The 14,710-nt window shown below is 42.2% G+C and overlaps 1 protein-coding gene across 3 annotated transcripts in view; it reads left to right on the forward strand.

Moving 5' to 3' along the window:
- ITSN2 (intersectin 2) overlaps window positions 1-14,710 on the forward strand; it is a 392,176-nt gene that overhangs the window by 162,206 nt on the left and 215,260 nt on the right. For all 3 annotated transcript variants that reach the window (XM_082251747.1, XM_082251748.1, XM_082251746.1), the window contains exons 8-9: window positions 7,385-7,527; window positions 11,193-11,256. In XM_082251747.1, coding sequence (XP_082107873.1) covers window positions 7,385-7,527; window positions 11,193-11,256 — 207 coding nt within the window. The remainder of the gene's footprint in view (window positions 1-7,384; window positions 7,528-11,192; window positions 11,257-14,710) is intronic.

A 14,710-nucleotide genomic window follows, 5' to 3' on the forward strand; every position in this document is an offset into this window, starting at 1 on the left:
TTTAAGGCCTCCAAGGAAACCAAACCCCGCAGGGCTGTGCACAGAATAGTCGTGCTTGGAGGGGTTGTGGCTTAACCAGCCGTATTGCTTAATCAGCAAGTGTCAATAAGGTGGGATGTGTTGAGGGGATCTGGGCTTAACCAGCCAATTTGCAAAAACAGCAGTATGGGTAAATGTTAGTCCCCTAGGAGAGATCTCCCGTGTTGGTGGCTGATCGCCAGAGATGCTTGTACACTGGCTGGCTGATCCAGAGCGTAGCAGTACTGGGGTGGCTCAAAAGTCTGAAGTCTGCATAAGAGAAGTCCCGGTCAGACCATTGGCTGGAGCTGCTAGAGGTGTCGGGGATGAGGTGTAGCGACCATGCTTAACTGGTGATCCAAAGTTGGATGTGTATAAAAAAGTATTGGTCTTACCAGATATCACCCGTACTCATCCGAAATGGTAAGGATGGAGGTAGCATGCTCCGCACTTAGGTCACAGTCAGGGCTGGCAGAAGCAGATGCAGGATACTTCGGCTGTCCAATGGGTTTGTTACTGCCGGTGGCGTTGTAGCTTCTACCAACAAGGAAGCTGCAGAAGCAGACTCAGTTCCGTGTCCGGGTGCAGTCCTGGTGTTGTTTCCGGGTCGCGGTGGATGTGTTCAGCCAGTCAGGTGCGATCTCCTACGGGGACGAAGGGTGGGCGGGGCGTCAACGTGTGATGTGGACGCGTTTCGCGTGCTTACGCACGCTTCCTCAGGACGTCATCACGTTCTCCGGGGTTCGTTTATATAGGCTGTAGCCATGGTGACAGCAATCAACAATTAGATGTTCCCGGGAATGTTTAAACTGAGGCCATCTGGTGGTATAAATGTGGTACTTCCACCACGTTACCACAGCGGTACAATCTGGTATTAGTTCCCGATGTCGGTCAGATTTGACCATGTAAAAAACCTGGCGGTAAAGGGTAATAAAGGTCAGGTACAGGGGAGGGGGCGGGGGGGGACAGGTCCATCTCATAAAACACAGTGCTGGGGTATATGTAGCTTATACCTTTGCATAGCAATGACCAAGTTAATAAATAACCATATAGTATATGAAATAAGTAGAGGCAAAAATAGACACTAAGGTAGATACATGTTCCCACTTGGAATTGGCATAGGCTGGGGTACAACTCTAATGCAGAGCATGGCAATCATGGCAGAAAGTAGTATACTGAGTACAGCCTGATGGCCTAAGCCGTGCTAGGAGTTGAGTGAGGGGTGTACTGTCCTACAGTAAGAATACTTAGGATGGCGGAAAAAATATACAGATGATGAGAATAATAATAATAAGATTTTGAACACGGCCCCTGACTAACGGGGGACAGGGGGTAAAAAATTCCTGAAGGGGAGGAGATTTAACCATAGCTATTACAGGTCCTGAAACCTAGTGATGAGGATAAAAGAGCGTAGGGGCTATGTTTAGGGGTCCAGGAAGACTTTAAGGCTTAGTTCCTTGTTGAGCCCATATGGTATGAGTGTGGAAAGCCGGAAAATCCAGGCTTTTTCGGCACGAAGGAGTGCTTTATCAAAGTCACCCCTGCGGGGTGAAATGTTGAGGGCCCAAAACCCCTTGACTTTTAGGCCCCTGGGGTTACCTCCGTGATATTCATTGAAATGCTCGGCAAGTGGGGTGTCCTCCTTCAGCCTAATGCTTTTTAAATGTTCCCCTATTCTGATTCTCAGAGTCCTTTTTGTCTTGCCTATGTAGTGTTTGCCACATGGGCAAGTAATCTGGTATAGGAGTTTGGACGTACTGCAGTTAATGAAGGAGGTTATCTTGAATTCTTTCTTGCCAGTTGAGTCAAAGAAGACTGAGCTTTTTTCGACATATTTGCATATGTGGCAGTGTCCACATGGGTACATGCCCTTAAGTTTGGGTAGGTCTGACAGCCAGTTACCACGAGATTGAGTTTTAGTAAATTCTGAGTGCACCAGGTGATCACTTAGATTCTTGGCTCTCCTGGCCACCAGAAGTGGTCTTGGGCCCACGATTTTCTTCAATCGTTCAGTGTTTTGTAACACGTGCCAGTGTCGTTCTAAGATACTACGTACTTCACCCCATTGGGTACCAAATTTGGTGATAAGTCTCGGTGGTGTCATTGTTTGGTCATTACTCTTGGGATTAGGAGTAAGGAGTTGGTCACGTGTTCTTTGTCCGGCTTGTCTCTTGGCTCTGCGAAGAATGCGGTGGGAATATCCTCGTTCTCTAAATCGTTGGTAAAGTTTTTTGGCCTCCTTAATGTATCCACTGTATTTTGTACAATTGCGTTTAAGTCTTATGAACTGACCAACTGGAATACCCCTCTTCAGAGCAGTGGGGTGTAGGCTATCGGCTCTAAGGAGGGTATTGGCAGCCGTTTGTTTCCTAAATGTGGAGGTGACTAATCTCCCATTCTCCAGATTTATTTTTAGGTCAAGAAATGAGATACATTCCTTATTCCAGGAGTAGGTGAGGTGGATATTCCGGGGATTATTATTGAGTTCGGTCAGAAACTCTTGGAGCTGATTTATTGTGCCGTTCCAGACCAGCAGCACATCGTCTATGTACCTAAGCCATGTGAGTGCATGGCTCTGGTACATAGACGAGGCGTATACTGTCTCTTCCTCCCACAGTCCCAGATGTAGGCAGGCATAGGAGGGGGCCCAGGGTGCCCCCATAGCTGTGCCTCTGATTTGCTGATAGTATTTGCCCGCAAACTGGAAGAAATTGTGGGACAGGGCAAAGTCCAAGATGTCTACAAGAAATTCATTTTGTGCTGCACACATGGGGAACTTTTTCTCGAGGAAGTGATAAGTGGCTAGTATGCCCCAAGCGTTGGGTATGGAGCACTGTCGCTCGGGCTTTCAGAGTGATTTCCAGGTCGTGATTTCTCGACTAATCACTCTGAGCCCGTCAACAACAGTGCATACTGGGACTGGGTGGGTGGGGACCTCAATGTGTTTCATTGCTGTCTGTATTATCCTGACCCCCTAGGGGTCCACGGAGTCAATTAGTTCATCTGATGAGCTTCCACACCTCTTTTACTGATAAGCATTATTTGTCTATATTATATTTTTATATATTTTTTTCATGTGTGTTTATCTTCACCAATAAAGCTTTTTTGTCTGCACCTATATACCTGTGAGCCCCTCATTGCAACCATTCACGGAGGGAAATTCTTGTCCCTCCATCTCCCAAACCTTTTTTTGAGCACTGAAGCTACCTCATTTTGGTAACCTCGCACTCCATTTCCACCGAGGAAGTTCTGCTCGTGTTTTTCCCATCCTCTTTAGCTCCATCATGTTTGGCTGCATCTGCCCTTGCTATCATGCCTTTTCAGCTGGGATATCGGAGGGCAAGATTTTTTGGCCTAAAGAACTCAGTTGTTTGCTAACTTTGATTACAGAGGTCACAAGCTCATAGCATACTCTTCTGTAGCTTCTGTATTTGAGTTGCCCATGCCCATAGTGGCTTCTAAGCCATCAGCCACAAAGACTGATTCGGAGTCACGTGTTTAGGCTCTATTGGATGTAGTATGCACCACTCTGAAACTGGAGAATCAGCCTGTTGCTTCTACCAGAGCTGTTACCATGCTTGAATCATTTGGAACTTTATACACTTTCTCTTTGCACCAAATTTCTCTACTGAGATTGGAAGCACCACAAAAGTGGTCAATTCCCACCTGACAAAAAAAAACGCCTGATCTGCAAGACCTTCAAGGATCGCTGTGTCTCTGTGGACCAACTCTTAATAACAATTATCAAGGAGTCTTCGTCCCCTCTCTGGCTTTTAAAAAATGTACCTTTTTAAATTTCTCTAGTTTCTTGACCTACTTATTGAGACCCCCCCCCCCCCCCCCCCAAGCTTTACAAGTCCACCTTGCATCTCAGACGTCTGTGTTGCAAGAAGTGCTATTCCAGAGCTACAAATTGTGAGTTTTGTTCCCGCCTCCTCTTTAGTTTCCTACCTCCAACCTTCTTGTGTCACTATACAGATTGGCAAATCTAAATTGTCGTACCCTCTGTCCAGCAGATGGTAATCTGTCCGGACTTGCATGCGGGTGCTGGGCCTGATGGTGTCTACCTTTTGAGGTGGTTCCATTTTCACAGTTCCATACGAGGTTACTGCAAGGGAGATTCTGGGCAAATGAGAATGGAATCCACAGTCTCTGGACAATCACATTCGGCTGAGCCGGGGAATGAAAGAGTCCCTAATATGGTGGCATTGTGCTTCAGGTGGGCAAATTCTTCCTCCCCTTGTATTGGACAGTGGTCACCATGGATGCCAACCTGTCCAGCTGGGGAGGCGTTATTCGCAAAATTTCTGCTCTGGGGGTCTGGACACTGGAAGAGACCAGACTATCGATCAATGTCTTGGTACTCTGAGTGATCAGACTGTGCGTGGAACATTGGACAGATCGTCTTCAGGGATGTCCAGTGCACATCCAATCTGACAATGCCATGGCCGTGGCTTATATCAATCACCAGGGACACAAGAAGTGTCCTGGCGGTTCTGGAGGGGGTGGAAAACTGGCAGGCGGATTACCTCAGTCAGCAGGCGTTGGACCAAGTGGAGTGGTCCCTTCATCTGGAGGGGTTTCATCAGTTGTGCCTCTGGAGGGACATCCCCAAGGTAGATCTGTTGGCATACCAGCTCAACTGAAAGGTGCAGAGGTTTGTGGCTCGGTGACAAGATCCTCTGGCGGACGCTGGTGGCCCCCGTAGGATCAGTATCGTCTGATTTACACCTTCTCTCCTCTCAAGCTTCTGCCAGGACTTCTAGGCAGGATCGAGGCAGATTCTGGTCATCTTAGTGGCCCTGGACTGGCCTCGCTGGGCTTGGTACGCTGATCTGGTGCGGCTGTTTGCCGACGTTCATTAGAAGCTTCCTCTCAGAGAGGATCTACTGTCCCAGGGACCAATCTTCCATCCCGGTTTACAGTCGCTGGCTTTGACCACTTGGCTGTTGAACGCCAGGTGCTGATAGATAGGTTTGTCTGAGTCAGTGATTCCAACGTTGTTAAAAGCTGGGAAATCTACTTCTAGGAAGATCTGCCATCGTACTTGGAAGATGTACATTGCCTGGTGTGAGTCTCTTGGGGTTCTTCCTCACTTTTTTGGTGGCTCTGATCTTGAGCTTCCTTCAATGGGGGGTTGAGCAGAAAACTGGCCTTGAGTCCTATCAAGGGTCAGTTGTCTGTCTTAGCGGACTTTTTTCAATGGCCCTTGGCCGCATACTCCTTGGTGTGTAGTTTTTCTTAGGGAGATAGGCACTTGACCCCTCCAATTGTGGCCAACTTAAGACCTCAATTTGGTGCTCTCAGTTCACCTTACTTGGTGGTTCACAGTGATAAGGTGGTTTTTCCTACCTCAGGTTGTCTCTGATTTTCATTTGAATGAAGACATTGTGTTGTCTTCCCTTGTATCCCAGGCCAAAACATCTGAAGGAAATTGCTTTGCATGCCCTGGATATGGTCCGGGCGATTAGGGCGTACCTGGCAGCTACAGAGTCTTTTAGGAAATCAGACTCACTATTTGTGCTTACGGATGGGTCTGGGAAAGGGTTGTCCGCTTCCTCTGCGACCATTTCCAGATAGATCAGACGGTGATTCAGGCCTATTCCATCAAGGGTCAGGTTCCTCCTTTCCCTTTTAAGGCTCACTCTACTCGGGTGCTCAGTGCCTCCTGGGACTTCCGTCATCAGGTGTTCGTGACACAGGTTTGCAAGGCGGCCACCTGGTCGTCACTGCACACTTTCACGAAGTTCTATAAAGTGGATTTGTCGGCATCTGCGGATGCTTCCTTTGGCCGCAAGGTTTTACAGGCTGCTGTTTAGAGGACCTGGTCCTCTTTGAGGGTGTATTGTTTTTTTCAGGTGAGCTCCTGTTTACCTGGTTGGCTATAGTTAGCCTTGGGAGTTTCTTTTTTGCTGTTCCCACCCCTCATGTTTAACGCTGCTTTGGGACATCCCAATGGTTAAGAAGATTAGGACCTGTGTCCGCCAATGAACGAAAGAGAAAATAGGATTTTTGACTTACCGTAAAATCCGTTTCTCTGATGTTCATTGAAGGACACAGCACCCACCCCTCTGTGGAGTTGTAATTCTTCTGACACTGCTTGTAAAAAAACTAAGTACCTATAGGAGAGAGAGGGAGTATACCCCCTGGGACTGCCCATAGGCGTAGCCAGACTTTATTTTCTGCCTAGTGTCCTACTCCTGTAGAGGGCAGTATAACCCAATAGTTAAGAGGATCAGGAGCTGTGTCCGTCAATGAACATCAGAGAAATGTTTTTTTACGGTAAGTCAAAAATCCTATTATTTTGGCCAATGAAATTAATTGATGCCCAAGAGCTTGATGCCTGTAAAAGTTCCTAAAAGTTTGTAAAAGCTTTAGACGCTTTTACATGCATCAGGCATTTTTTCAGCAAAAATGCTGCTTGCCTCTAGGAGGGTTAAACATCCTGTGTGCATAAGATTGGCTTATCAATTTGGGTATTAAAATTACTAATAAGACTACATTTATTGTACTTTTATAGACCTACAGGGTATCTTGGTGGCTACATATACTGTCTATCTGTATAACTGCAGAGTATACCCAATATGTTTTTGGTTTTATTAAAGTGGAACTCTAGCCAATGTGTGGGTTTTTTTTTTCTTTGGTTTTTTTGTAATTGTGGAATGGTTGGAAACATTCTGAGATTATTTTGATGACTTAGTCCTGTTTGAGAGATTTTTTTCTTCACTTTCTTTCCTAGTGACACCCTGCATGTCAGTGTGGCATGATAATGATGAAAACTGTCAGAGGAACAATACACTAAAATCACAATTTTTCAGCAGTTGGATAAGATTTTGTTTTCTGTCCATTATGACTAAGAATTCCTCCTTATCAAGAAGTGAGAGGGAATAGGGCACTACCAATGACACAGATAGCAGTAAACATGTCACAGAGGATCTTGCCCATGGGTACTCAACCTGTGGCCCTCCAGCTGTTACGGAACTACAAGTCCCATGAGTCATTGCACGGCTGACAGTTAAAGCATGACTCCCAAAGGCAGAGGCATAATGGGACTTCTGGTTTTGCAAAAGCTAGAGGGCCTCCGGTTGAGCATCCATTATCTAGCTCTTACACCTATTCAAAACGGGAAAAAAAAAAAAAAAATGACAGAAATCCCACTTTGTACAAAAATGTATACTGCATTAGTATAATAGGAATGATTAAGTATAATGCTGGTAGCAACAAATCAGTTATATGCTATATGATATCACAGAAGCATCAGATTCTTTGTAAGCCTTTGTTTATTTGCCCATGGTCATTAGTATGTATTTAGTAAACTTGCTTTATGGTATTTATAAATGTACAATGTCTTTTTGCTCTGATTTAGTTCCAATTCCTCATCTACCACTTCACTGACTGGTAACTCTCCCAAGGCCAATAGCCAGGACTGGGCTGTCCCCCAGGCCATCAGGCTGAAATACAGACAGAAGTTTAACAGTCTTGATAAATCCATGATCGGTTACCTGACCGGTGAGTCCAGTTTTACTACAAAGAGTGTGCCGTTGTTTTAATGATCCTTGTATTCAGACATCTCCTGCCATCCACTATCCCAAGATGATTGTAGTCTTACTACTCTATGGCATGGTATGCAATAAGGCAGGCAAAGAGTCAACAGTGCATGTGCCTGTGGTTCCCTCAACTAGCCATGTTTACCAAGATAGCAACACTTGTGTGCAAACTGGCTGTTTCACAATGGTGTGAGAAATATAAAGAAGTCCTGTCATTAAAGAAACAGAGGCTGCCATTGCTGGCCTCTCCGTCTAAAAATTACACTTTGGTTTCCATGCTTTTATTCCGTAACTTGGAACAAGAATGATGAGGGCTACTGGCTTTCTCCACTGGAATTACAACTAACCAGTGGCCATTCTGGAGGCCTATCCAGATGAGAGGCATTTAAAAGAGAATTCCAGGTTTACTTTTCAATTTCAATCCAGATGACCAAAATAACATCAGTGTGTTTGTTACCGCATAACCCTAAAATCTTGTGTACAATTACTTACTGAAGGGTATTATGGGGGCTCCAGCTAATGTGCTGTTGTATCTTTTATATGCCTAACATCGGCATAGCTTTTGCAAAGTCAAATGGTAAAGCCTGCACAAATTGTCCTGGTCATTACAATCAATTTATAGATTTACTTAAACTTGGAAGTGCAACAATGGGCAAAACAGAAAAATTGTATATATAATGCAGTTTGTCAAGTTTTGTTGTTGTTTTTTTCTGAGCCCCCCACTGATCCCACTGTGGATCTTCTAGCAGCATCAACAGATAATAGAGCTATGTTACAGGGGGACTCCGAAAAACAAAAGCTGCTTTAATAATACCAATGACTAGATGCATTATACTGTATATGCTTTTTGTAATTTTTCCCATAGTTGCACTTTACATATTACCACTTTGTTTTAGGTATTTCCCAGTTTTTCAGTATTCATATGAGATTATCAATAATTCAAATCACTCATATATCTGTGTCTATGGCCAATTGTCAACTGTTTTTTTTAACTGCATCTCGGAGCTCTAAGTAAATGTTCTACAGGGCTTCTTGTATGCAAAGTACTTCCATGAACTGGAATGAATAAAAAGTGGGGACAGTCTTACATTCATGTTAAATTAAAGTGGTTGTAAACCTCAGACATGAAATATGAACAAAGCATATCCCTCTATAGTGTGTACTTGTCCTAATCCAGAGCACTAAGTGTAATTTCTGTCTGCTGTCTCGTTCCTCTGCTATCAGCAAGAATCACTTCTCACAAGTTTTCCTGACACCAAGAAAAAAATGGTGACAGGGGAGGGATCTCCAGCAGATTGAGAGCCCCTGCTCTGTTACTGTGTATGCGGGGAGCCTTCCCGGCAGGCAGAAAAAAATGATCACTGTTAGCGGCTATAGTCGGATTAAAAATCTGACAGGCTGATTGTTCCCAGTCAGCCCGTCCACTGAGAACAACAAAATCTTGCCTAGTCAACAACAACGGTTGCATGGGCACCACTTAATTCTGAGTAGAGATGAGCTCAGGCATGTTCGAGTTTGTGTGTGTTCGAGTTCGTACATTCCGCCAGGTGGTTGACACTGCACTCCACTAATCACAGGCAGTGAGACATTTCCCGATCTGTGCAGCTGCGGATCGTCTCACTGCCTGTGATTAGCAGAGTGCAGTGTCGGCTTCCTGGCGGGATCGGGCACGTACGAACTCGAACACGCCCGAGCTTATCCATGATTCTGAGATGCATATACTAATAACGTTAATAAAATTGTTAAGATCAATTTCAAATAGCATCCTCTGTGTACTTTACAAAAGACTTTTGTAGTCCACAGTACATCCACAAACATAATCTAGTTCTACCATATATGAGAAACTGTTTACGAAAAAAAAAAAAAAAAAGTTCTATTGTTTCAAGTTATAGGGAAACTGTGTTGAATAGAGCTTTTGAGCTGTAAAAAAAAGTAATTTCCAGTGCAGATCTCTGGTTAGTTCAGCTTTTTGTGATTTTTAATTACTATACCCTCTTATTTTATTCAAGGTCCTAAATGGCAAATAATTTGGTTAGATGTTGTTGTTGTTATGTTGATGATTTTTGTTTGTGGTGTTTCTGTTGTCAGCTGCCTCTCCTACACACTGAAGCCACTGCTGAACGATCAACCTGGGGCCGGACCGGAGCGGCTGCAGAATAGAATTTTTGTTTTTGTTTTTTTAAGCTGTGTTTGTAACAGTGCTGACATCTATCCTGCATTTATATAAACATATGGTGCAGCGCTGCTGAATATTCAATACTGTGAACAATTCCTAATAAATCACAAAAATAATTAGTTAATAAACATATAAATGTGTAAAGTAAAAGTCCTTTATAAATATATATTTCACCACCCTGCTCAAATCTTCTTAAACAAATGAATTCATGCCACCAACTACTGAAGAAGGCAATCCAATGGCCATACGCGTATAGGAGGGAGGAGTTCAGTCTAGGATGTCACACAGCTGCCGAAAACTGAATGGTGTGATATGCAGTCTGATGATCTTTTGGTGATTTAAATATGCTTTTTAATCTGATTTCTTGTAAGTGTGTTTTAATTGGGGCATTTTAATGATTTTAATCATGGGTGACCAACCTTTTGGCTTCTCTGGGCCACATTGAGTGTAGAGAAATTTCCTCGGGCCGCATATAAAATATATACTATAGTTGAGGTATATAAGTAATAAAATGCCGCCATGCCCTTTCCGCGCAGCGTCACCCCCCGCATTAATTTAACATAACTAGAGGATGATCAAATGAAATGGAATCAGTATACAGAGGTTTACTTCTTCTGAGAGACAATAAAGGAACACTCTAACCACCATGACTACTTCAGTGATTTGAAGTGGTCATGGTGGTAGGAGTCAGAAACACTGCATATGCTCACATCCCCCTCCCCCCCCCCTCCGAGGCAGCCTCTGTTTACCATTAGTTAGAAGCCGCTGTGGCTATGCCCCCGACCCGACTTCCTTCCTCCCCAGCAAAATAAAATTGTCAGGGGGCAGTGGGCTGCATTGCCTGGGGTTCCGGGCCGCATGTGGCCGCTGGGCGGCAGGTTGGACATGCCTGATTTAAATGGAGAGCACTATAGAGTTGCCTTTGTGTTTACATGTGGTCCGTGTGAGGAGTATTGGCCCAGACGGGAGTACTAGATCTAAGGGAGAAGTTTTACATCCACTTCAGAGCGACTGGCGGGAGTTGTAAAATTTGTCTGTTTTTAACAGGAGTGAGGTGAGCATTTAATTTACCTGGTGATGGTGGCACAAATTAATTTAAGAAGATTTGAGCACAGCGGTGGAATATATATTAGTAAAGGACTTTTGCATTACACATTTATATGTTATGTTCATTCACTCATTTTTATTGTCTTTTGTGATTTAATAGGCGTTGTTTTACAGTATTGAATGTTCAGCAGCGCTGCACCATTTGTTTGTATATTGATTATTCCTTTGTGATGAAATCATTAATAGGTAATTAGCAGCTATTGAACACAGAGTTTGACATATAGTTATTTTATTTGATCACTTAGTGTAGGAGTTACAATAGAAATAAAAATAGAAAAGAATATATTAATAGGTGGTGCTGATTGCACACATCTGATTTCATATATCCTGCATTTGTTTTTCAGGGTCTCAAGTGAAGAATGCACTGATACAATCCAACCTTTCCCAGACCCAGCTGGCCACTATATGGTAATGTAGACCTACGTGCTTGTACCATGTACTTTTCATATTGTGGTTCTGTGCTCTAGAGAAAATGGTGCTAACCTTTCCAATTTAAGAGATCATGTACTAACAAGAAATATTCATTAATTTTCCATTATGGAGAATTTAGCAGGATTGTTTGGCTTTTTTTTTGTGTTGAAGAAGTTATGAGAACTCAGCGATCTTACTAAAGTGACTGGTATATGATTCGGCATCCCATCAATGTTTCATGTAAGTCAAGTCTACAAATTTGCCCTTGCCAAAACCATGTGGTTGCCAGCATTCCCCTTCTGAGTGGCCATAAATTGAGTCCTAACTTTTAATTTGTCACAGAGGAATATTGCACAGAGTGGTGTGACAAGACCACCTTTGTCGTGGTCACAAAAAGATGTTGCTCGTGATTACAGTCTGTTCAGGAGCATTGTGACAAGTCTGCTTAATTATGGTGCAAAGTTGTTTTATAATAATAAGTATCCAAAAGACAACTCTGCCAGGTGATAGGATTTTACTGAAGTGTATGTATAGCCAAAACTTTTTTTTTTTTTTTTTTTTAGTTTCGTATAGAGTAGTGAAGGGTTAAAAATGACAGATTTTTTATTTTCTTTTTGCTGTGTATGTTGTCAGGATATACACTTGGAAGAGATGTCATTGAAGTAATCTTCTACAGATAAACCCGCTCAAAGGTCTATGGGCAAAATATTGTAGTCCATGTGGCAGAGCATTATTTATTTTTTTAGAATGTGTAATTTTTAACTCTTGTGTCAATAAGATATTGAATATCTTATGTAAACATTTGGTTTGGGTGCAGTAGAGTCTCATGGGGAAAAAGGTTTATATGTATGACTAACATAGAGGTGTGGCAGCTTTATACTATATATGTCAATTAATCGATTATATTTACTTCCTTTCCCTATGAGAAGGTAGAGGAAATTGCTACAATGTGAGAGGAGCCCTCTTTAAGTTGTCAACGGAAAAGGGGTCGGGATTGGAAGTTTACCCCTCTATTCCTTTCTTTTTTAACAGAAAGGTTTTCTTTATTTCAGAAAACATCACACATAAAATTCCAAATGCATTGAAGCACAATAATCATTAGGAGATCACCGCACATATAGGGACATCCAGAGATAAAATAGCAGTACACAGAGTATTCCACAATACACGTTTCACAAATCAGTACAAAGCGAACCCCTCTATTCCTTTCTATTGACCATATAAAAAGTTTGGATGATCTTTCCCTTACAGTCCTTGTAACCGTATTAAAGAGGACACAGCATGGGTGAATCTCCTCATGGTGGAACACAGACTGTAAATAAAACTTAAAAGTGATTCTAATTCTTCCCTGCTCATCACAAAAATGCAAAAAAAAAGTTGTATGTATGTATGTGTGTATGTATGTATGTGTATATATACATACAGATATACAGGTGCGTTTCATAAAATTAGAATATCATCAAAAAGTTGATTTATTTCAGTAATGCAAATCTAAAAATGAAAACCAAATATTTTATATAGATGCGTTAGGCATTTCTTTCTTTCTTCCGTCTAGATTGTAAGCTCTAACGAGCAGGGCCCTCTAGTTCCTCCTGTATTGAATTGTATTGTAACTGTATTGTCTTCCCTCACATTGTAAAGCGCTGCGCAAACTGTTGGCGCTATATAAATCCTCTATAATAATAATTTCTTTCTTTTAACTTAGTCTATTATGGGTTACAGTAAGCAAAAACCCAAAATTCAGTATCTCTGAAAATTTGAATATTACTTTAGACCAATAAAAAAAAAAAGTATTTTTAATACAGTAATGTTGGCTTACTGAAAAGTATGTCCATGTACCATATAGTATGCACTCAAAACTTGGCCGGGTTCCTTTTGCATGAATTACTGGCCAGCAAACTCGCCTGACCTAAACCCCGTAGAGAATCTGCAGGGTATTGTCAAGAGGAAGATGAGACACCAGACCCAACAATGCAAATGAGCTGAGGGCCGCTATCAAAGAAACCTGGGCTTCCATAACACCTCAGCAGTGCCACAGGGCAATCGCCTCCATGCCATGCCGCATTGATGCAGTAGTTCATGCAAAAGGAGCCCCGACCAAGTATTGAGTGCATACTATACTGTACATGGACATACTTTTCAGTAAGCTTATATTTCTGTATTAAAAATCTTTTTTTTTTAAATTGGTTTTATGTAATATTCTAATTTTCTGAGATACTGAGTTTTAGGTTTTCAGCTGTAAAACATAATCATCAAAATGAAAAGAAAGAAATGCTTGAAATCACTCAGTATGAACCGCATCTATTTAAAACATGAGTTTCACTTTTTAAATTTAAATACTAAAATAAATTAAAAGGATTGCAAAGGAAGAAGTTTTAATTTTTATCGTAATGCATTATATGCATTACAATAAAGAAACCACCTGTGTACAGCAGCCCCCCTAATACATACCTGGGCCCATCTTTATCCAGCGATGTTGCAGGAGTTTCTTGGCTGTCCGGGACTCCCCTCCTCATTGGTTGAAACAGCAGCACGGCATGATTGGTTCCCGCTGCTCAATCAAAGTCAGCCAGCCAATCAGGAGAGAGAGGGGCCAGCGCCGGATCACGGCTCAGTGTCTGAATAGACACTGGAAGCTGTGACTCGTCTTAGGTGCCCCCATAGCAAGCTGCTTGCTGTGGGGGCACTCAACAGGAGTGAGGGGCCAGGAGAACAGAAGAGGGACCCAAAAAGAGGATTCGGGCCACTCTGTGCAAAACCAACTGCACAGAGGAGGCAAGTATAACATGTTTGGCATTTTTACATAAAAAAAAGAGACTGTACAATCACTTTAACTTTTTGATGATATTCTAATTTTCTGAGATGCACCTGTGTATATATTTTAAAGTTAATTTATTTCAGTAATTCGATTCAAAAAGTGAAACTTATATAGATTCATTACACGCAGAGTGATATATTTCAAGCATTTCTTTCTTTTCATTTTGATGAATATGGCTTACAGCTAGTGAAAACTCAAAATTCAGTATCTTAGAAAATTTGAATATTGTGAAAAAGCTCAATATTGTAGACTCATGACTCATCATAAAGCTAGAGAGGGCAAACTTGGTCACAATTCTGCAGAAAAACCAATCTGCTTCTAACCTCAGCTTGTTTTATTAAGCTTTAGAAATAAAATCTGGAAGTTGATTTGTTTCTCTGCAGAATTGCGAGAATTTTTTGACATTTCTAGCTTTAGTAAATTAACCCCGTGGTGTCACACTCTAATCAGCCAATTAACTCCAAACACCCGTAAAGATTTCCTAGATAGATAGATAGATTAGGCTAGATAGATTAGGCTTAGAATAAGGCTGAGAGTATGTTTAGTTAGGTTTTGCCATTTCTTATACTTTAACCCCATATCCAGAATAGATATCAAGCAAATATACAGGCTGTGTTCCTTACTTGTGCCAAA

The sequence above is a fragment of the Pelophylax lessonae genome, assembly GCF_965119305.1.
Source record: "Pelophylax lessonae genome assembly, chromosome: 3".
In the NCBI taxonomy this organism is placed as follows: domain Eukaryota; kingdom Metazoa; phylum Chordata; class Amphibia; order Anura; family Ranidae; genus Pelophylax; species Pelophylax lessonae.